Raw genomic sequence first — 23998 nt, forward strand, 5'->3', positions numbered from 1 at the left:
CAATAGTGAGAAATAGAAACTCTGACATATGTTTAAAACTGAACAATTTTTTTTCATATTTGCTGAATTGAAGATTCAGTATTGCAAGCAGTAATTTTATCTTTTGCAAAGGAAGCACTGGCCTAGAAATGACAAATTGTAGCGCGAAAAGGTATGCCTAATAGGCTGGTTTCTGTAAGTCTCTCCGATGCCTGCTAATTTAATCCACTTCCAATACAAGCTATTTTTATATAATCTACCACAATGTGTTATAGAAATGTCAACATATTATCCTATGTATTCTCTGTAAAACCTCTAAAAATTCATGCTCATTCTTACTGAGAAAAGATCACATCATCTTGCCTCTTTGATTTGTTTTATTTTCTTTGAATAGCTCTATCTGTTTGCACTTAGAGGCTATTACAAAAGAGTACTTCTTTCTTATCGTTGGAAATGGCATAGTAAGTAGAGCATGTGCTACACTTTAGCCGGCAACAGCCGCAATCGGGGAAGTTGTCACTGTCAGGTTCTGAATTTGGAGGGCTAGCAGTAGGAGTGTTGGGCTTCTTGGAATTCTTTTCTAGCATTAGTCTAGTGTGGGTCTCAGAAAACAACAATTCATTAATGTCTTGATGGATTAGTTGATGACAAAGTCAGATGAACTATCAGAAGCATCACTTTAAAACATGATTCCGTAAATTCTTGAGATGCATAGTTTTCTACCCACTGTGACAGCAAAGTCAGTAGGAAATCAGTCACACAACAGATACTTACATATAAATAAATGGCAGTTGAAGAAAAAAGGGGTCAAGCCCATGCTGGCTGAAATGTTGGACTTTTCATTCAGTCTTGGCCCTTCTATCCCCCCAGAACGGATATTTTGTTGTTGTTGTTACAAATATATCAATCATAATAAATCCAACAAATATAAAAGCATAATAAAACATCAAACATTAAAAACTTCCCTATACAGGGCTGCCTTCAGATGTCTTCTAAAAGTTGTATAGTTATTTATCACCTTGACATCAAATGGGATGGCTTTCCACAGGGTAGGTGCCACTACCAAGAAGGCCCTCTGCCTGGTTCCCTGTAACTTCACTTATCACAGTGAAGGAACCGCCAGAAGGCCCTTGAAGCTGGACCTCAGTTTCCGGGCTGAACGATGGGGGTGGAGATGCTCCTTCAGGTATATGGGGCAGAGGCTGTTTAGGGCTTTAAATGCGAGCACCAACACTTTGAATTGTGCTCAGAAACAAAAAGGAACACGACAAGGCTGCCCGATTTCCCCTTTGTTATTTATATCAGTTCTGGAGGTGCTCTTGAATATGATTAGAGGGGACCGGTTGGTGGAAGGGATTCAGGTCGGAGCGAAACAATATAAACTTAAAGCCTATGCAGATGACCTAGTTCTGACCCTGCAGGAGCCAGAATCTAGTACAAAAAGAGTATTACAACTGATTCAAGATTTTGGTCGGGTGGCGGGATTTAAACTAAATAAACAGAAAACTAAGGTGTTGGGGAAAAATCTGACAGATACAGAGTCGGAACAGTTTCAGAGAGAAACAGAACTAATTGTGGTTAAAAAAGTAAAGTACCTAGGGGTAAACATAACAGCAAAAAATCTGAGTCTATTTAAGGATAACTACGAAAAATGTTGGTTTGAAATTAAGAGAGATTTGGATAGTTGGACAAAATTGAAGCTTTCTTTGTTAGGCCGAATTGCTGCTATTAAGATGAATGTATTGCCAAAGATGTTGTTTTTGTTTCAAACATTGCAGATTGTGGACAAGACAGAGTGCTTCCGGAAGTGGCAGAGAGATATATCTAAATTTGTCTGGCAGGGCAAAAAGCCCAGAATTAAGTTTAAGATACTAACTGATGCGAAAGAAAGAGGGGGCTTTGCCCTGCCGGACTTAAAGTTGTACTATGAAGCCGCAGCTTTTTGCTGGCTAAAAGACTGGCTACTTCTTGAAGACACTGACGTATTGGATTTGGAAGGGTTTAACAATGCTGTTGGTTGGCATGCATACCTATGGTACGACAAGGTTAAGATCAATAAGGTCTTTAAGAACCATATTGTCAGGAAAGCAGTTTTTAATGTCTGGACAAAATACAAAGACTTATTGGAAAACAAAACTCCGAGGTGGCTTTCACCTCTGGAAGCTAAGGCCCGAAAAAGACCCAATATGGAGGCCAAATGGCCAAAATATTGGGAAATATTAGAAAAAGAAGGAGACAATTGGAAATTGCAGAGTTTGGAGAAAATGAAGGATAAAGTGCGAGTTTTTAAAAATGACAAAAAGGTAGGGTTCCAGGTGGAGAAATCGAAGTTGGAAACAGAATTGTTAGAACCAAAAAATAAGGTACTATCAAGAATGTATAACTTGCTGTTGAAATGGAATACACAAGACGAAATGGTTAAATCGGTTATGATAAAGTGGGCTCAGGATATTGGGCATAATATCCTGTTTGAGGACTGGGAAAGGTTGTGGACCACAGGGCTGAACTTCACTGCATGTAATGCTTTGAAGGAAAATGTAATGAAAATGATATATAGATGGTACATGACCCCAGTTAAACTTGCCAAAATATACCATTTGTCTGATAATAAATGTTGGAAATGTAAAGAACATGAAGGAACATTCTTTCACCTCTGGTGGACTTGCCCTAGAGTGAAGGCCTTCTGGGAAATGATATATAATGAGTTGAAAAAGGTATTTAAGTATACCTTCACTAAGAAACCAGAGGCCTTCCTTCTGGGCATTGTCGGCCAGAAGGTGTTAAAGAAGGACCGAACATTCTTTATGTATGCGACAACGGCAGCAAGGATACTCATCGCTAAGAGTTGGAAAACTCAAGATCTACCCACACTGGAAGAGTGGCAGATGCAGCTGATGGACTATATGCAACTGGCCGAGATGACTGGTAGAATTCGAGACCCGGGAGAAGAGAGGGTTGAAGAAGACTGGAAGAAATTCAAGATTTATTTACAAAAGTATTGTAATTTGGCAGAAGACTAAGAAGGATGCTAGATCATAAATAACTGCCTACCATTGAATTAGACTTGAATTTGACGATAAGTGAGATTGAGGAAAATATAAAATTTCTGGAGAATTATTAGATTAAATTAATTGAACGAGATTTAAGGATGTAAACAAAATGATAAATTGCTGGAAGAAGGTTATAATGATGTAAGTGGGAGCGGGAGACGTGAGGGAGTCCAAAGAAGTTCTGAAAAAACGTGTTATGATCCATGTTATATTGTTTATCATTTTTGCATTTTGTATTTATTTAAAAAACTTCAATAAATATTTATTAAAAAAAAAAATGAATTGTGCTCAGAAACATACTGGGAGCCAATATAGATCCTTTAGGACTGGTATTATGTGGTCCTGGCGGCTGCTCCCAGTCACCACTCTAGCTGCTACATTGTGGATTGGTTGTAGTTTCCAAGTCACCTTCAAAGGTAGCCCCTTGTAGAGTGCATTGCATTAATCCAAGCAGGAGATAACCAAAGTGTGCATGGCTTTGGTGAGACAGTGCACAGGCAGGTAGGAGTTCAGCCTGCATACTAGATGGAATTGGTAGCCAGCACTCCTAGACACAGAATTAACCTGTGCCTCCATGGACAGCTGTGAGTCCAAAATGACCCCCAGCCTGGATACCTGGTCCTTTAGGGGCACAGTTACCCCATTCAGGACTAGGGAATCCTCCACACCTGCCCACCCCATGTTCCCCAGAAACAATACTTCTGTCTTGTCAGGATTCAATATATATCTGTTAGCTGCCATCTACCCTCCAACTGCCTCCAGACACTCACACAGGGCATTCACCGCCCTCACTGGTTCCAATTTAAATGATTTAAATCTGGATTGGGAAGCACCCCAACTCTAATAAATCATGAGTAGATGCTTTTGGCCTCTCCTTTTTTTTGCAATTTTTCAGTCTGTGTCGTACATCTAATTTGAGCCTCTGTTCCAGTTACTTTTAAGTAATCTCCAGGCTCCCTGTTGATCCTCCTAATGGCATGCTGTAGCTTTTCCTCAACTTTTCTTTTTCCTTTTATGTATCTATGCTAGACAGTGGTTGACAAATTGGTTCCAAATAAATATACCCTGTTGATTAATATTTGCTGTTTGAATGCTAAATACTTTTATAGACCACCCTTGAATGCAAATGTAATAAAATGTAACTAGCTGTCCTCTAAATATCCTTGAAACCAGCTATCCTTCCACTGTATTCTCCCAGAAAACTGTTCTGTGTAACTCAAAAGTCTTGATATTTATTTTGGCACATGCATACACATCTCTTGTAAAAGAGAAAAGTACTGTGGTTTTGAGGGGGAAATATTGTTTCACTATGAATCATTTGCATAATAAACATTTTCCCAAGTACTGTATGGAAAATATCCTACTGATGCCTGTTTGATAAAGCATGGAAATAGCAAAAACTATAAAATATATCAAATAAGAAGAGGTCCTCTGTAAGTGGAAGCATAACTATTTTTAATTTGTATTTAATCATATATTACAGTCCTGGGAATTCTTACAGCATGTAATGAGGCTACCTGTGGAGCAAAATCTAAGCCATTCATAAACCATTTCTTGAGGGGGAAACTAGCTTAAAAGAAAGACATCATAGAGTCAGAGAATTCCAACTCTAGAGTTGGAAGGGACCCTGAGGGTCATCTAGTCCAACCCCTTGCATGGCAGGAGTCTCATATAAAGCATCTATGACAGATGACCATTCAACCTCTGCTTAAAAACCTCAAATGAAGAAGACCCCACCACCTTCCAAAGGAGCCTTTTCCACTGTTCAACAGCTATTATTATCAGAAAGTTCTTCTGGTATTTAGTCTGAATCTTCTTTCTTGTAGCTTGAATCCATTGGTTCAGGTCCTACCCTTCAGAGCTAGAGAAAAGCTTGCTCCATCTGCCCTGTGACAACCTTTTAGATATATGAAGGTGGCTATCGTATCTCCTCTTAGTCTCCTCTTTTCCAGGGTGTACATACCCAACTCTCCCTCAACTGTTGTGCTTGGTTTTCAGACTTTTATCATCTCAGTCACCCTTCCCTACACACATTCCTGATTGTCAATATCCTTCTTAAATTGTGGAGTCCATAACTGGACACAGTACTCCAGGTGTAGTCTGACCAAGGCAGAAAAGAGCAGTACTATTACTTCTCTTGGTCTGGGCACTATACTTCTGTTGATACAATCTAGAATGCCATTAGCTTTTTCTGTTGCTGTGAAGCTTGTGGTCTACTATGAGACCCCTGGATCCTTTTCACATGGACTACTGGCAAACCAGGTGTCGCTCTCCCCCATCTTATATTTGTACAGCTGGCTGTTCCTGCCTTACATTTCTCCCTATTGAAATTCATTTTGTTAGTTTTTTTTTTTTTTTTTTTTAATAAAAGATTTTTATTAATTTCCAATTTTTTAACAGAAACAAAAAACAACAAAAGAAACAGACAAACAAAAAAACTCATGTTTTCATAACCTTATTTTCATAACCCTCTTTTCCCGGACTTCCCCATACCTTTCCCTTTTTGCATCCTTAATTTAGTACCATTATTCAGCAACCTATCTTGCCCAATTAAATATAAATTTATCCTCTTTCTCTATTCCACCCTTAATTTTAAACCCAATTATCGCTGCAATTCTACGTCTTCTTTTCCCTCAGCATTTTAACACTCCTCAGTTTTATAATAATTCTTAAGATACATCTTAAATTTCTTCCAATCTTCTTCCACAGTCTCTTTCTCTTGTTCGCGGATTCTGCCGGTCATTTCTGCCAATCCCATAAAGTCAATCACTTTCGCCTGCCATTCCTCCAGCGTGGGTAGCTCTTGTGTCTTCCAATACTTTGCTAGAAGGATCCTTGCTGCCGTAGTAGCGTACAAAAAGAAATTCTTATCCTTCTTCGGCACCAACTGGCCGACCATACCCAAGAGAAATGCCTCTGGTTTCTTGTTAAAGGTGCACTTAAGCACTTTCTTAATTTCATTATAAATCATTTCCCAGAAGGCCTTAATCTTTGGGCAGGTCCACCAGAGGTGGAAAAAGGTACCCTCAGTCTCTTTACATTTCCAGCATTTATTATTGGGCAAATGATAAATCTTCGCAAGCTTGACTGGGGTCATGTACCACCTATAGATCATTTTCATAATGTTTTCTCGTAAGGCATTGCATGCCGTGAATTTAATACCTGTGGTCCATAACTGCTCCCAGTCAGCAAACATAATGTCATGACCTATGTCCTGTGCCCATTTAACCATAGCAGACTTCACAGTCTCATCTATTGTATTCCACTTCAACAGCAAGTTGTACATTCTTGATAAATTCTTAGTATTGGGTTCTAACAATTCTGTTTCCAATTTCGATTTCTCCACCTGGAAACCAATTTTCCTGTCTTGTTTGAAAGCCTCCATTATTTGAAAATAATGGAGCCAATCTCGTACCTTGGACTTTATTTTCTCATAACTTTGTAATTTAAATTCACCACCTTCTTGTTCTAAGATCTCAGAGTATTTCGGCCAATTGGTTGTCATATTAAGTTTCTTTACTTCCTTAGCCTCCATAGGTGAAAGCCACCTGGGAGTTCTGTTTTCCAGTAAATCTTTATACCGTATCCATACATTATATAGTGCTTTCCTGACAATATGATTTTTGAAACCCTTATACACTTTAACCTTGTCATACCAGATATATGCATGCCAACCAAAATTATTGTCAAATCCTTCCAAATCTAGAATGTCTGCATTTTCAAGAAGTAGCCAATCTTTTAACCAGCAGAAAGCTGCCGATTCATAGTAAAGTCTTAAGTCCGGCAGGGCAAACCCCCCTCTTTCTTTAGAGTCGGTAAGTATCTTAAACTTAATTCTGGGCTTTTTGCCCTGCCAGACAAATTTAGATATGTCTTTCTGCCACTTCTTGAAACAGTCCAGTTTATCAACAATTTGTAATGTCTGAAACAAAAATAACATTCTAGGCAATACATTCATTTTGATCACAGCAATTCGACCTAACAAGGAAAGCTTCAGGTTTGACCATATTTCTAAATCTTTCTTTATCTCAGTCCAGCACTTGTCATAATTGTCCTTAAATAAGTTCACATTCTTAGATGTCATGTTAATCCCCAGGTATTTTACACTCTTTGCCACCACTAACCCAGTTTCCTCTTGGAATCTTTCCCTTTCAACATTTGTTAAGTTCTTTTCCAATACCTTAGTTTTTTGTTTATTCAACTTAAATCCTGCGACCTGGCCAAATACTTGAATTAATTCCAAGGCTCTTTTGGTACTAGTGTCTGGCTCTTGCAAGGTCAGTACTAAGTCATCTGCAAAAGCCTTTAATTTGTAATGTCTGGCTCCGACCTGAATCCCTTTTACCAGCTGATCTCCCCTAATCATATTTAACAGGACCTCCAGGACCGATATAAAAAGTAATGGGGATATTGGGCACCCCTGACGTGCCCCTTTTTCTATAGGTAGTTCATCCATAACCACATTATTTACAATTAACTTCGCCTTTTGCTCAGAATAAATTGCACTTATACCATTTTCAAACCTTTGACCTACCCCCATCCCATGGAGATTCTTTTTCATAAATTTCCAAGATATATTGTCAAAGGCTTTCTCCGCGTCCACAAAAATTAGAACTGCCTTCGTATTAATGTTCACTGTCAGCATTTCTATAATGTCAATTATATTCCTTACATTAGTAGATATATGCCTACCCGGGAGAAAGCCTGCCTGGTCTCTATGAATCTCCTCCACCAGCACCTTCTTTAGTCTTTTTGCCAAAATGTCTGCAAAAATTTTGTAATCCACATTAAGTAGTGATATAGGGCGGTAATTCTTGATCTGTTTTTTATCGACCTCAGTCTTTGGTATAAGTGTGATGAAGGCTTCTTTCCACGTCTCAGGTGCCCTTTTCCCCTCTAATATCTCGTTGCAAACCTCCTTAAGTGGCTGAATTATCCAGTCTTTCAAGGCTTTGTAATATCTGGAGGTTAGTCCATCTGGCCCTGGAGATTTCCCCAGTTGCATGTTTTGAATGGCACCCTCGATTTCTTGTTCAGTTATTTTCTCATTTAAAAACGCTATACTTTGTTGCGAAATTTTTTGTAATCCATATTTCTTAAGAAATTCTTCAATGTCTCTTTCATTTTCCGGCCCTTGTGCATACAATCTTCTGAAATAGCTCTGAAAGCAGTTGCTGATCTCATTTGGTTTCGAAATATTCTTTCCATCTACCTCCAAACTTGTAACTGTGTTCAATTTCAGTCTCTTCTTCAGTTGCCATGACAGGAGTTTCCCACATTTATCTGCCGATTCAAATGTCTTTTGTCTCATTCGTTTGATTTTCCATTCAATCTCCTGGTTCATCAATTCCATATATTGCTTCTGATACAATTTGATTTGTCTCAAGATCTCATGTGACTTTGGGTTGGATCTCAGTTTCTTTTCACTGTCTTTTATCTTTTCCAGAATTTTATCTTTCTTCTCCTGTTGTTTCCTCCTTTTCAAGGAATTCTGCTGTATCAGGAAACCCCTCATCACGGCCTTGCTTGCGTCCCAGATCACTCGTTTCTCCACTTCTGTCCTTAGATTTATCTCAAAATAGTCCTTCAAAGTCTTTTGGGCCTTTTGGTACACCTCTGGATCTTTAAATAGGGTGTCATTCATTCTCCATCTGAAAGAGCCAGCTGTTGTTATTTTCATTTCCATCTTTACTGCATTGTGGTCGGAGCATGTCTTTGGGCAGATTTCCACTTTCTTTATCTTAGGAGCCATCCCACTAGTAATCCATATTTGATCTATTCTTGTCCAGGTCATCTGTGATTCTGAAAAGAATGTTCCCTCCCTCTCGAGGGGGTTTCTTATTCTCCAAATGTCGATCAGGTCCAAGTTGTCAGTCATTTCAAAAAAAGTCTTAGGTAGTCTCCCGTCCTTGGAGATCACCTGTCTTTGTGCTTTGTCCATATTTGTAGAGACAACCCCGTTCATATCGCCTAATAAAATCACCTTATAATCCAGATAATTTGTTAGTGTCTCATGTAATTTCTTATAAAATTCTGCCTTCCCTTCATTTGGTGCATAAATTCCAAATATCAAAATTTTTTCTCCTTGAATCTGTATCTCAATTGCCAAGATTCTGCCCTGTTCATCTTTAAAAATCTGTCTTGGAGCCAATTTTTCTTTTGCGTATATCACCACTCCTCTTTTCTTAACTTTATCTGATGAAATAAATTCTTGTCCCAATCTTTTATTTATAAGTAATCTTCTGTGTGCTCTTGTCACATGGGTTTCTTGTAAACAAATCAGATCCAATTGTTCTTTCTTCAAAATGTGAAAAACCTCACGCCTTTTTCTGGGAAGGTTCAGTCCATTACAGTTCCAAGTTAAAATTCTCAGAGACATTGTTAGTTAGTTACCTCCAACTGCACCCTGCAGCTGTTCTTCGTCCGTTGGTGATTTGAGTCCAAATGTCAAATTCCCCAAGTCTGTGTCTGCAGTTGAGTTGAGGACCCCTTTCACCAGGTCTTCTCCGTGTTTATGTAGGAACTGTTCTTTATCTTGTACAGTTTTTATCTTGACTTTCTTTCCTCTGAAGTTGAAGGACAAACCCTGTGGAAACTCCCACCTGAAAGGTATGTTGTTCTTCTTCAGCAGGTCCACCAAAGTCTTAAACTGAGTTCTCACCTCCAAAATATATTTTGGGATATCCCTGTAGATTTGCACAGAGACGTTTTGAATCTGAAGCGTTTTCTGGTAATGCAAACTAAGTATCTTGTCTCTCTCCTCTTTCGACCTCAATGTAATCAGGCAGTCCCTTGGAATCTTCCTGCCTTGCCTTCTACCCAATCTGAAGGCGGTTGTAATCTCAAATTCTGTTCCCTCTAGGTTTTCCTGCCAGAAGTCTGAAATTTCTTTTGTGAGAAAGTCCACTAGGTTGTCCCCCTCACTCTCAGGAACCAACCTAAGTCTCAAGTTCTTCTCCTTACGCTGCATGTCCCATAAAGAAAGGGTCGCCTCATGCTGGTCAAGCCTCCTACAAACAGGAACTAAATTTTCCTGTGTAGATTCCGCAGTAGATTTAGCCTCTTCTGCAATTTTCCTTATTGTGGCGTTCTCCTCTACCAACTGTTGTATAATCTGTGTATTAGACGTTACGCTCTTCGTGTTTAAATCCAATTTTGCCGTTAGATCTGCCAGTTGCTTAGTATTTTCTGTACTCTGTTTGTTCAATCTTTCTAAAGATTCATTTATCTTCAATAATGCCTGCGTCACTGACTCCATGAATGCACTTATTCCCTTTTCCTGTCCACCTGGGCCTGTTGGCAATAGTCCTGATAAGGAGCCCCTTTTCTTATGTGCTGCCTTGGACTTGGATCTTGTTGCTATTTCATCTCCAGGGCCGCTCATGTCCCAAGGTCGTTCTCACAGGAACAGGTTTGAATGGAAAAAACCAGTGACTAACAATCGTGTTGCAACTGTTACTTCCAGCCCTCTAGAGGGAGCTGAAATCTTCAGTATAGCAAGGAAACAATGAATCCAAAAGCCCTCAGAGGGAAAAGTTACTAAAAACTTCTCTCAGTCTTTTTAGTTGCAACCGTATAATTTTTACAAAGTCTCAATAAATTGTATCAAATAAAGTCTCCTCTTTGCAATGTCTTTGACAGCTCCCTGTCAAAGTGTATCACTCAGGCAGTCCGCTCCCAGAGACAGAGTCTGCGGTAGATTGTCCCTTAAAAAATTTCCCTGCAGGTTTCCTTTCTTCTTCACCCCCCCCCCCCCGTTCCTGCTCCCTAGGGGGGAGGACTTAAGTCAATGCTGGGGTTAATCCTTTTTTTAAAAATTTCCCTTAAAAGATGTCAATTGCAGCTTACCAAGTCCGTTGCTTTAGCAGTCATGCAATCTGGGGAAGGCAGACTTCCTTTGTTAACCAACCCCACTTTCGGCCAAATTTTGAAGAAGTTAAATTTAAAGTCCCGAAAGGGTTGCCAATCCTACTCACGGGAATCTCTTTCAGTCCAAATAACAGGAAGAAGTCGGCGCTCTCCGCTAATGGCGATGCGGCTTCACTCCACGAGCTGGGTAGCGACTCTCAGCTCTGCGCTCCCCCGATGCTCCTCCGGAGCCTTTAAAAAGGCTCTTTCGCAGTAAAAGGGGGCGCAAACGATGCCCACCGAGTCTCCTTGCTCACAGGCTTCCGCGCCTGTGATTTTAGGGGTCCCCGCTTCGCCGTAGCGGTCAGACCCGAACTCGCGGAGCAGCTCTCTCTCCGGAGAACGGAGAGCGAGCCGCCATTAGCGCCGGCGCCAACCGGAAGTCGAAATTCATTTTGTTAGTTTGGACCCAGTTCTCCAATCTGCTAAGGTCACGTTGAATCCCACGTCTGTCTTCTGTGACATTAGTTACCCTTCTTGCTTTGGCATCATCTGCAAATTTGATGAATGTCCCCTCAATTCCTTCATTCAAGTCATTTATAAAGACATTGGAAGAACAACTGGTCCAGGACAGAACCCTGCAGCACCCCACCTTTTCTGAAATTTGCTTTCGTTGTAACATTTTTATGTTCCCCCATTCAGTTGGAGCTTATACTGTAGCACACGTTCCCAGTGCCTTTAGTGATACCAAAGTAATTTGCATGTTTGAATAATTTACCTTAAAACACATGTTCATAGACAGTAGATTTCAAGATGATGGACTATTTCTCAGCCTAGCTTGGGGCCCCAACATGATACAAGATTTGATGATGTTCTGGTACAATGTACCTTTCACTAATGCAGTATATTTAGGAAGGTCTCAGAGCTGGTTCAACAGCTCTATGGGGGAGTGTTAGCTGAGTCTGGCACTAGCATTCCAATTGCTGTGGAAGCACCATCTGGAAGCTCCCTAATTTTCCAGCACAACAGCTCATAGGATTTGGATGGTGAGATCTAGTTATACATTTTGAGACAAGAAATACCTCTTTCATAACGTGAAATACAATAGTTCTCTGAACCTGCTTAATTTTGTTTGAGGTTGCTCTGAAATATAAATGCATTAAAATGATATACACTGACATGAAAGATTTTTTATGAAGATCTATTTGTCTTTTGAACTCCGAAATCATTCCTGCTTGCCATCCTTAGGGAATAGTCTGGGGAAAACTATGGCTATTTATTATGAAGTAAAGACACTGTGTGTCAGACAAACTTAAATATTCCTTTTAAAGTAATATTTCATTAAATATATAGATCTGACTTTGAAGCAAAGCCAAGAGGATTTTTTATATTATTATTGGGGGGCGGGGTGGAGAAACAACTTCTTAAAATAATCAGAAGACATTCGTTTTAGTCTTCAATGTCAACAATTAATCTGCACGTTTTGTTTAGGCTGACAGCTTAAGAGCTTTGGAACTGCTTAAAGGAATTAAGTGTATTTGAATATGCTGCTTCATCTTTTAGCATTTCTAGGCTCCAGAAATTTCTCAGCTGCTACAACCCAACCGAGCCAGTGATTATTGGAGAACGCTATGGCTATGGATTGGGGTCAGGAGGCTATAGTTATATCACTGGTGGAGGAGGGTAAGTTGTTTAATTTAATCAGAAATGGGACTTATTTATTTATTTTACAAAAACATTTCTGTACCACTGTATCATAAAAAATATATCACAGTCACTTACAACAACATAAAACCAAGCTATAAAATCATAGAAAGTTAAAGCAAGTTAGAAGCAAAAAGAAATGAAAAACAATCACTGATAGACCACTGTGGGTGATGTACTCTTAATTGCCTGTGTGGGCCTGGCAGAAGAGAAAAGTTTTTGGCAGGCATTTCACTACCTTTGCTTTTTAATGTTTTATAAATGATTAAGGGTGAGCCATGAGGTAGCCAAGCTTGTTGATGAGGCCACATTGTTCAAGGTGATTAAAAGAAAAAAGGAGTTGTGATGAGCTCCCAAAGGATTCCTTGCAACTGAACGAATGGGTAGTAAAATGGTAAATACAATTCAGTGGGTGCAAATGTAAAGTGATGTGCATTAGGGCAAAATAAAATGATCATTTCACATGGGAGCAGTGAATAAGTTCCATGCACAGGAGAGGCAGGTAAAATCATGTATTGAGGTGGCTGCCGCACCTTTTCACTCAAGACTGCTGATGCAGTGCTGCATTCTTCTGTTGGGAAAGAAAGTTCTTTGCATCTGCAGCCCTCTCTCATCTCAGGCAAGGTGCTTCAGGGTGCTTTGTTTCCAACAAGAGGAGGCATCTGCAGTGGAATACCCAGCCAAATGACTGCAGCATAACAGCATTAGAGTCTCTGCTCTGCTCAGGAGACATGTACATTAACAACATTCTACACATTCACAGTGCGTTGAGCCTCTTTTTGATGCACAGTTGTCTTGGCTGTTACCCTGCTAAGAAAAATCAGTTGAGGGAGAAATGCTGTTCTTATCATCTTATGAAATAACTTACAGCGTCAAAAGGAGTGACTATAAGACTCCAGTAATCTTAAAGGACATGGTTAGTGGCTTGGGTAAATATTTTCACAAGCAACTGGATACCCTTCTTAACTTTCTCCGGTTGTGATGAGCCTCGCTTTTAAGCACATTACTTTTAAGCACAGAGGTGAGATAGGAATATGTTTCTAATATCAAAGGAGCCACTGACTGTAATATATAGTTACAATTGACACCATGAGCTGGTTCACGTGTAATGCTAATCCAAACCATAGTTTAGGGCTAATGTGAGGTTTCACAAAGAGAAGATTGCAGTGGTTGGTATCCTTCCCTGCTTCTCCTGCTGCTGCACTGATGTGTACTAAGCCATGAACTGTAAACTCAAGTTGACTGGAGAAAGACAAACCATTAGCCCAGGTTTCGATGACGTCGTAAGCCAAACCATTGCTTAGCTCGTAGCAGCAACATGACCAGAGGAGGAACAAAGCAGGTGAGATCTCTATAGGATCACACACACTCACCTGTTAACTAAAAACCATGGTTTAACTTACCAATTCATGTGAACCAGCTCTAGATCACTAGTGATATTCACCATATAAAGGAGTGTCCACAACCAATCTTCATTCATTCCTATGAGTACCATGACCCAAGTGTTAATTTTACCAAACACCTTTTGTGCTAGTAGACTGTTTGTATTTGGTGCTGTCATTTTGTAATTGCCATAATTTGCACCTTTTTGCAGTGATATAACAGTTAAAACTTTTCTTGTTAACTTTGTCATTTAAGGATGGTTTTCAGTAGAGCAGCAATCCAAAGATTATTTGCTAGTAAATGCCGGTGTTACAGTAATGATGCCCCTGATGATATGGTGATTGGAATGTGTTTCAGTGGTTTAGGAATTCCAATAACACACAGCCCTCTCTTCCATCAGGTGAGTATAATTTATTAAATTTTTATTACTCATAGGCCCCAGGGCAGATAGCAGCATTAAAGCATAATATTAAAAACGGTTTATGGTAACAAAAATAAGATGGGTTCTAAAAACATAAACCTCAAGTTCTGCAAGCCAGGGTAAAGAGAAGTTTGTGATTTTGGGGCAAGATCCAACATCACACCAGTTGATGTGGCAGAACTTCCCCTTGCTCTCTGGACTCCTGCACCCCACCCCCATCCATCTCCTCTGGAGCTGATGGAGGGTGGAAGGGAAAGCCCCATTCCCATAAGCAGAAGTTTGTTGTGCAAGCCAGCTGACACTATTAGATCTCACCCTTAAGCTGCTTACATAACAGAAACACAATTTCGGGGGGGGGGGAATATTTATTAAATTCTGAAATGGGAAATAATATTAGGAAAATCTTGTTGCGCCTGCATAGTGTCTTCTCTTGTCAGTGAACCTGGGATACACAGACAATTGCAAACTGAAAAGGGTGTGCTGACCCTCTGGAAGTGGTATAAATAAATTATAAAGGCTTCAGTCTTACGCACACATACCCACTGAAAAAATGGAACTTTTGAGTATTGTGTTATAACTCAAAAACGAACAAACAAAACCTGCTTTTTAAAAAAAATTTTTTTTTTTTTGCTAGAGAACAGATGTAAAACCTTTCAGAATAACAGGGAAGGAAGGAAATGTTAGCTGAACAGGCCATTAATATTGCAGTGCTTAAAAGTGTACCGCATTTCTAAAAATAGGTATATCACCACATCTTACTTGGTTCTTACTTTGTTCTGGCAAGAATATATATAAAAAATAGTGTCTTGCCTTAGTCACTTTATAACCTATAATTAAAAACCTATCAAAGAATTGTAGAGTTGGAAGGGATCCTGAGGGTCATCTAGTCCAACCCCCTGCAAAGGAAGTCTGCCAACTTGCAAAGGAGTCTGTTCCACTGTCAGCAGCTCTTATACCAGAGGGTTCTCTCACAGCTATTCTCCTGTTTCATAGAATGCTACTATCATAACACTCCACAGCTTTTATATTTAGCTCTTATGGTTAATGAGAATGAATTGGTTAACGATGAATTTGTACTACGGTTTAGCTTTTTAGGCAAGGTTTGTTTTGTTTAGTTTCTGCTACGTATAGCTACGTATTTAGTTTTCTCACACAAAACATGCTTTATTGGTTTGTCAAACCTATTCATTTCCCAAAAGGCAATGCATGTTTCTATCTGTATTTTAATACAAGATGTAAATACTTGTTTTGAGTACATATATCTAGAACCTGATTGTAAATGTAATATGAAAACAGTAACAAGTGTGACCAGGTAAAGTTGAAATGTGATTTAAATAACAAAGTATGTTTCAGTGTTGGATTAATTTCATAGGCTGATGCAGACGTTCTAGCTTCCAATAGAACATGTGCATATTCCTTCTACTTCCTTGTTCACATTAAACAACCATCTTCCTTCTGAAGGATGGCTTTAGCCTCTATTTAACACACTCTGTTAGAAGGACCAAGGACAATTTCATTTGAGATTTGTATGTCCTTCTGGAAGATGTGGATTACAGGGAATTAATATACATCCTCAGATCTCAGATGAGGTCAGCATATAGTTTATCTAATGGAATTTTCTCTTTGAACATGGAATCAACAGTTTAAGATAGGAAACTCAAGTCATGATTGGTCCTTTGTTCTGGGGCATTCGTCGCCATTATCCTCACTGACTGGTTAATACAGTAATAAGGTAGGCAGAACCTGACATACTAGGTGATTTATTCCAGCCAGAGGAATTCTGTCTCCCTTGAGCCCAGAAGTCACCCAGTTTTTCTCAACTAAATTGCAGTTTAGCCTTCATTTCCAGAGGGGGAGCTGAAAGGGGTATTTCTTGCAGCAAAAAAACCAACATATATTGTGACATCTTAAAAACACTGAATTGGCTTAGCGTGTCATCCGAGTGGTTTGTCTTGCTCCAGGCAAGTTTTACAGCTCATGACTTTGTTTTCAGCAGTGCAGTAGCAGCAGCAGCCAGACCAGCAGAGAAACAAAGCAGTTGTGATCTCCTCTCTGGGAGCTTGCATACTTGTCTGTTCACTCTAAATTATACTTTGGTTTAACATTTTGTGCGAACCAGCTCTCTCACTAGTGATATTAACTATGTGAGGGACTGTCCACAACTAATCTTTTTTAAATTTCCGCTAGCATTGTGATACCTTAAAGACTAACATATTTATTATGGCATCAACTTTAAAACAAACAAGGCCACATGTTTCACCCAGTGCAATGTTATCTACTCTGACAGGCAACAGATTTCTAGGGCTCCAAGCAGAGATCTTTCACATCACTTCCTCTTACCTGGTTCATAAAGAGAGAGAGAGAGAGATGGGTCACAGATTGAGCCTAAGACCTTTTGCATGTAAAATAGGCATCTAACCCCTGGACTATGGTCTGTCCCCTCATAGTCCCCTGTCCAAACCATAAAAGTTAGAGAGTTAAACAAACAGCATGGAATTAAGCATAAAACCAAATTAGTTAAAGTTTGTATTTGCCATTGATGCTAATACTTACGATAAGATTTTGTCCAGGAATCTAGTTATATTCTGATTTCAATCTCAACAACATAGCAGAAGCAATGAAGCAGAAAACAGACTTTCTCTAGGTATCTTCTCTATTGCAACAACAACAGCAATCCATGTCAGGGCCTTGTGCAATAATAGCCCATTCATTTTTATGCAATCCGGGTTGCTTTTCTTTCCTGGGGTTCAATTACATATTTAAATTTCAATTCCATAAGAACATGAAAACAAGAGTTGAAGGGGAGACATCTCTTTAGAATAAGCTGCCCTTTTAAAATAACTGCCTGATTACAATGCTGAAGTGTTGCTGAGGTATAATTAATTATTTTGTCATCTAAAATCCCTTTTATTTCCTTCACTAGATTTACAGAGGCAAATTTAAATATTTAATGGCAACCAGTGTGTGTAAATTTGTTTGCTTTGGCATGAATACTTCACTAATGTGCACTGTTGTATTATGAGACAGTGAAAAGTAGATCCTGTTGGGATGCTGAAAAGGCTTTCATGAACAAATTGCTTTTAATTGTCTCATTCTGTTGGCCTGATCCTCAATAGACTTTGCAGATTAGCAAGAGCCCCAGATGCTTGATTTGTATTATGGTAATAATGTCACCTATTGATCATTCAGCACCATGATTGTGTTGGCAATCAGATTCTGGTACTGGAACAAAAGTGGAATTTGATTTCATTTCAGGAAGTTCAAGCAAGGATGGAAGGCTTCAATGATTTCAATGCAAACTTGAGTAATGTGGAATACAATAAATGCTAATTAATTAATTACATCCAAAAAAAGTATATACCATCCTTCAGCAGAGCTTTCAGGGTGGCTTACAGAAACAAGATAAAATGCATAAATAACAACTGGTTAAAATAAAATGTTATATAATAGAAACCCTGGGAGAATTTTTTTAAAAAAAATTGCCTAGCACTGAAGTGATTACAGTGGTGGTATCATGCAAACTTCCCCCAAGAGGGAATTCCACAAACAGGGTAGAACTCACTGCGAAGGCTCTTAGTCTTACCTTGGATGGTGGAAGTCCTGGGAGGAGGAACTCCAGTGGTGAACCATATAGGGCTTTAAAGGTGAAGACTTGCACTCACAAACTTTAGTTACAGGTAGGTAGCCGTGTTGGTATGCCGTAGTCAAAACAAACAAAAAAAATCCTTTCAGTAGCACCTTAGAGACCAACTAAGTTTGTTATTGGTATGAGCTGAAGGGTGCATGCACAAACTCTCATACCAATAACAAACTTTGTTGGTCTCTAAGGTGCTACTGGAAGGAATTTTTAAACTGGAAGCTTGTGAAGTTCTTTGAGTACTTCCAAAATATGCTCCCACCAACTGACTCCAGTGAAAAGCCTGGCTAATTACACAGTGGCATTTAATAAATATATTGCATGGGAACTCCAACCCTGTGTTGCTTAGAAATCTTGGGAACAGTGATGTTTAATAACAATGATTCTTGCCACATTAGGTTTTTATGTAGTTAAGAACTGCTCCACAGGTTTTTCTGTAGCTAACGTTATGGTCACATGATTCAACCCAAAAATCTATGGAGGAGTCTACTAAAAATGTGTCTAATCTCCCCCTACACAAGATAAGAGAAGTGTGGATATCTATTTTTCAGAGGAATATTTTTGGATCATTACTTCATCAGTTTTTGCTTGGGTTTGATGTGTTTCTTTTATCTAGTTGACATCTTCCCTTGTTTATCTTGACTAGAGTAGGCATTTATCTTAATTGCACCCTTCATTTTCATTATGCTATACTCTCAACTCTAAACCAGATCTCTCTCTCAGTGCAAAATATGCAATATGTAACAATAAAACAACTTGCATCTGTTTCTCTTTCCTTCAGATCATAACCTATCAACAAAATGGTTTTATAGTTAATGGATTATATGTGAATGAAGTGGTTATGGTTCTAAAAATCTCTGTATGTATTAAGCTAGGTATATCCGAGTTGTTTAACATACATACAGAAAGAAACAGTGTGGCAGTTTTATTAGCTGTATGTGGACATTCAGATCCTGTCTGTTGGAAACATGCCAGACCAATTCCACTTAGTGTGTTGGATCCACATTGGCACCCAGTCTTACATGCATAAAGCCCAATGTTCACACATACTCTGTATATGCAACCCCTACCATGCGTATGGTCCAATTGTCTTCACTGGGCTTGACCTTACTGCATAAAGGCATCTTTATGTGTGATTCTAGTAAAAGCTTTCATGCCACATGAAACTCATTGACTCTCTTTCCACCTTTTTTAGGCTCGGCCAATGGATTACCCAAAGGACTATCTTTCCCATCAAGTTCCAATATCATTTCACAAACACTGGAACGTCGATCCGGTGAAAGTATACTTCACATGGTTGGCACCAGAACAGAAAGATCTTCAAGATGGACGTAAACACGTCCGGGAGGACTTATAATTTTTAATAAATATATATTATATAATATATAAATATTGCTGTAGGTTTAATATTAGAGCACCGCCTGAATTTTGTTGTTGTATTTATAATGATTTGTTGCCCACATGGTTCTGAACACTTAGGGCATGATCCGGTCCTGCTTTTGGCACACCTTCCTGTTTTCTCCCTCTGGTGTACTAGTGACATGCATCACATAACTAGGGAAGGCTGGGCAGGGGCGTGGGGAGGGCGCACAGACCCCTCTTCCCTTGCAGTGCTTCAGCATTCCTTTGTGTATGTACCAATGGTGAGAGAGGGAAAACAAATATATATTGAGCCCTATGGGACTCCTCCACACACAGGCACACACTAATACTGCGTCCCTCCTTAAATATCCCCGTCCAGAATGAATTAAAATACATATCACACGCTCACATATTCATACATAAACTCAGTAAATCTACACACACACATATATGTTTGTTGGGCTACAGGTCTTTTACTGTTAAATAACATTTACTTTTCGAATTTTGTAAACATCCATAATATGTCAAATACTAAGTTTTTTAAAAAAAAATTTTTTTAAAAATTCAATGATCAGCCCCCTGTCTTCCTTGGTTCTGTCTCCCCACCCTGGTTGTTAGTAGCATATTAGGGGCCTCATGATAAAGTATGTTGAACTCCTTTGAGGGCTTATCCACACTTAACCTTTTCCCCTATTCTCTCCAGGCATAGGTCCGGGCTTTACAGCTCTCTCTCTCTCTGCCTCAGAACTTTCTCCGCAAAAACCAGCTCTTTAAAGCTGAAGTGTTACAAACTGCAACTTGGAGTTTCCATGGATTACCATTTGCTCTGGACATGGAGCTTTAAAGTGCTGGCCATGCCTGGGAAGTGCAGAGGAGTCCTGAGTTGCAAAGGATTTTGTGGATCTTTTTTCTGTTGGTATGTAAACAGAAGGGAGGTTGGAATTAGTCTGACTATCAGACTAGAGATTTTCTGTATTGTCATAACCCTCTCTGTCTGTATGAACATGCACTGTTCAAAACACACACACAATTTATAGATCATTTAAAATGCAAAGGCTTGGTGTTACTAAACCGGCCACAAGGTGTCAGTACTTAGACTCCAAAAACCTGGTTACACTTCCGTTAACAAATGTATCTCAATGAATCTTGGAAACTTACCGTTGTGATACTTACCTTCCTTACATGGCATTATGTAGTTTGTACGCACAAGACTGAACTCTAGTTTACATCCATAACTGAATGTCATCTACCACTTCCTTTTATTGAAGGGATACTATACATGTAATTGTGACATGCTGAAAGCAGCTTTTTTAATTCAGTTTAAGTAAGGCCAAGAGTAAGGCCAAGCCAAAAGCAAGGCGGGTGGGATGAGTAATTGTGAAAAACTTCACCGCCATCCATGAAACACACATAAATGTTTTCAGCAATTACCTATTGTAAGAATTGCAAATGGGACAAAAATGCTGGCTAATTCAGATTGGTAACAAGAAACATTGCACTCACTCTGGTTTTGCTTCATAATACCATAACGTGCCCTAATACGATCAACTACAAGATCTCTGAATGGCTGGGATTACCTCATGATAAGAAACCACTGATTTTGTTTGTTCTTCAAGACCCTGAAGTTACAGATCATGGAAAGAAGCAGTTGTGAGTATGGGCTAAATAAGGAGTATTAAAAAGACAAACAAGGACTCCCTTTGTGAATCTTCCATACCTTCACTCACCAAAATTTTGTGGTTGAAAATTAATTGCAGTCCTCCTAGAAAAGATTTGTATAGTATCTATCATAATAGTCCTAACATTTATAACAAAACTCGTTTTGTTGAAGGCCAATTGAGGTTGCCTAACCTAATGTTGCTTGCTGTATTTTAACCAAATACAGGGTCTTAAAGCCATATTGTATAATTGTTTTAATATATGTTTAAACATGGTTAGCACAGCACTTCATTATGTTCCAAAGCAAAGCAGTTTCTTACCACTGACAAAAATGGGACAGGATTTTTTTCTGTCAGGAATTATTGAAGCAGTATGCGCACGCCCATGAATGTAGCTTGGGTATTTTTAAGCGTGCGTACGGTGAGCACATTCGAGATGGACAAGTGCTTGAATTGGAGGAACCAGCATCTTAAATGCTTTCTATTTCTTCCCTCTCTCAGTGCCTTAAACAATAGATATTTCTACTGATAATCAGATCTTCTATGTTTTTGAACTGTATGGCGTATATTGTTATTTATGTTGTTTCAAACTGTGTAAATCTAAAATGGAATAAAACACAACTGTTTAAAAACCTGGAATGTATTATACTAGGACTTTTTCTTGGCAACAGAGTCATGAACCAATAACCCCTAGCAGTTTTTATGTTTAAATAAGTAGGGGTATCATATGAGAAAATGATGCATGATGAATTTGTGTGGCCTGATCCTTTGCTTGTTTACTCAATGTGAATGCTACTGGATCTGAAGAGACTCACTTCCAGTTATGTGCGCTTATGATTGCAGACCTAATAGGGTCTGGAAGGTTGGTGTCCCTGAACAATTTGGATTGAAAGCCTTTGCAGTGAAGTGGAACACCTTTGCCTCCTAAGTCATAAAGGAAAGGAAAAGATAGGTGATTGCAAGAATGAAAACTGTCATGTATCCATAAAAACCATTTCCTAGTGAAGATTCAAAACTTCAACCATCTTGTTGCATTTTTCGCATATGTCTGTCAGAGCAGTTCAAGTAGCCTTGAACCGGCTATTCCAGTTGGCAGGGTCTCCAAAGTATCAGACAGAGGTCTTTGCCAGCTCTGCTACATTCAGTGTTTTAAATTGAGATATCAGGAATAGAACTTGGGACCTTCTGCATGCAAAGAATTTGTTGTACCATTCATAGTGACAAAGATTCACAAGGCAAGTGATGACACTTCTTAAGTTTGGGGGAAGCGTTCTGTGGTTGAAAGGTTTTAAAAAAAACATTTTTCATTACAAAGCAGAAGTCATTTGTTTATTAGGAGTGTCTTTTGATGCTGCATTTTCATTGCCTGTACTATGATTCACATATTTTTTCAAGGCAAAGTCTTGGAGGTACATTGCCTGTGATTATGGGGAAGCAGAGTGGGATTTACAGAGAAGAATAGGTGAGCAGCAAAGGCGTTCTGACATCACTCGTGCACACAGTGGAGCGTGGGGCCATGTTGTATGGACACCCTATAGCATGTGTGCACAGCTACTGCAGAACATGGAGGGGGCCTGGCACCTCCATTAAACTTTTTTGGGTGTGGCTCCCAACCCCCCCCCCAACTTGGCATACCTGGCTGGTGCAACTTAGGAATCACCTTATGCCAAGCTAGACCACAGGTCCATTTAACTCAGTGTTGTATACACACACAGGCAGCAACTCTTCAGGGTTTCAGACACGACTGTCTCCCAGCCCTACCCAGAGATGTCAGGGAGTGAACCTGGGACCTTCTGCATTCAAAGCAGATACTTCAGAAAATGTGGGAAGGGTCAGAAAAGTGTCAGCCCTCATCACCAGCAATTGTCAAGAGTGACAGCTTCAGACCTTCACTGTAACATACCGTATTGGCCTGAATATAAGCCTCACACACAAACACCCCCGGCAAAAAAATCTGACCTTGAAAAGTTAAAGTGCGGCTTAAATTTGCAACCTTACAAAAATTGGCTTTTATGATATCGCTGCTGAAACAGACATACAGTAAAATGGAACAGGTGTGAGTGCCTGTGGAATTTTAAGGGAGCGGCTTATATTCGGGTATTGTCTTTTCTTCTTTTCCCCCCTTGAATTTTAAAGGTGTGGCTTATATTTGGGCCAATACGGTATATTGCATTTAATAATTAATTCTACTTCCTGTGAAAATGGGAGACAGATTATTATTCCGCTTCCCTTCACATTCAAATGACCCTGAGTCGACTTACTTAGAAGTTAGACTGGTGTGTGCTTGCTCTGCTGTATGGAAATGGCAACCGGAAAATGTAATCAGGAGCAAACATTTAATGAGATATTAGATGAAGCACCTGAGATTATACATTTGTGATTATAATGTGAGCTCTCTCCTTAGCTTGCTATGTGCTGTCTTAAAATATTATTCTGGATGTCATGCAGTTTTACCAGAGCTCTGTCCAAATATTGCTACAAGTTAATATGTTGTTAATGCAGCTAGATTCATGGATTAAAATGGAGGCATACAGAATACCTATGTAATGTTTGCCGATTACTTTCTTTTAGTCATTTTAGGACAACCTTCTCCCATGTGAACCTGTCCAGATATTAGCAGGGGGAGAGCTAATCTATGGTCCTCTGATACTGCTGAACGCCAACTCCCACCAGCCCAAGCCAGTATGGCCAATGATCAGAGATGATGGAAGCTGTATTTCAACAGCATCTGAATAGCGACAGATAGCAACCCCTGTATAAAAATAATCCTCAGCTCTGGGATGCTCCCTACATCCCAAGGGACGCTCACCTGGCTCTGAGTCCCACCTCTCTTTTCTTCAGTGCTGGGTGAAGCCTTTTTATTTTCTCAGTGTTTTAGCTTTTCAGATTGTATTAGTACCTTTTAACTGTTCTGTTTTTCAGTTGTTATGTGATTTTAATTATTGGCTGTTTCAAA

The 23998-nt window shown here is 39.4% G+C and overlaps 1 protein-coding gene across 7 annotated transcripts in view; it reads left to right on the plus strand.

Annotated features, from left to right (window-relative positions):
• Window positions 1-21681, plus strand: part of B3GLCT (beta 3-glucosyltransferase) — an 81413-nt gene extending 59732 nt beyond the window's left edge. For all 7 annotated transcript variants that reach the window (XM_079973862.1, XM_079973866.1, XM_079973865.1 and 4 more), the window contains 3 exons: window positions 12441-12560; window positions 14220-14364; window positions 19218-21681. In XM_079973862.1, coding sequence (XP_079829988.1) covers window positions 12441-12560; window positions 14220-14364; window positions 19218-19379 — 427 coding nt within the window. In that variant the 3' untranslated portion in view covers window positions 19380-21681. The remainder of the gene's footprint in view (window positions 1-12440; window positions 12561-14219; window positions 14365-19217) is intronic.
• The last annotated feature ends 2317 nt before the right edge of the window (window positions 21682-23998 follow it).

Source organism: Podarcis cretensis, assembly GCF_951804945.1.
Source record: "Podarcis cretensis genome assembly, chromosome: 4".
Taxonomy (NCBI): domain Eukaryota; kingdom Metazoa; phylum Chordata; class Lepidosauria; order Squamata; family Lacertidae; genus Podarcis; species Podarcis cretensis.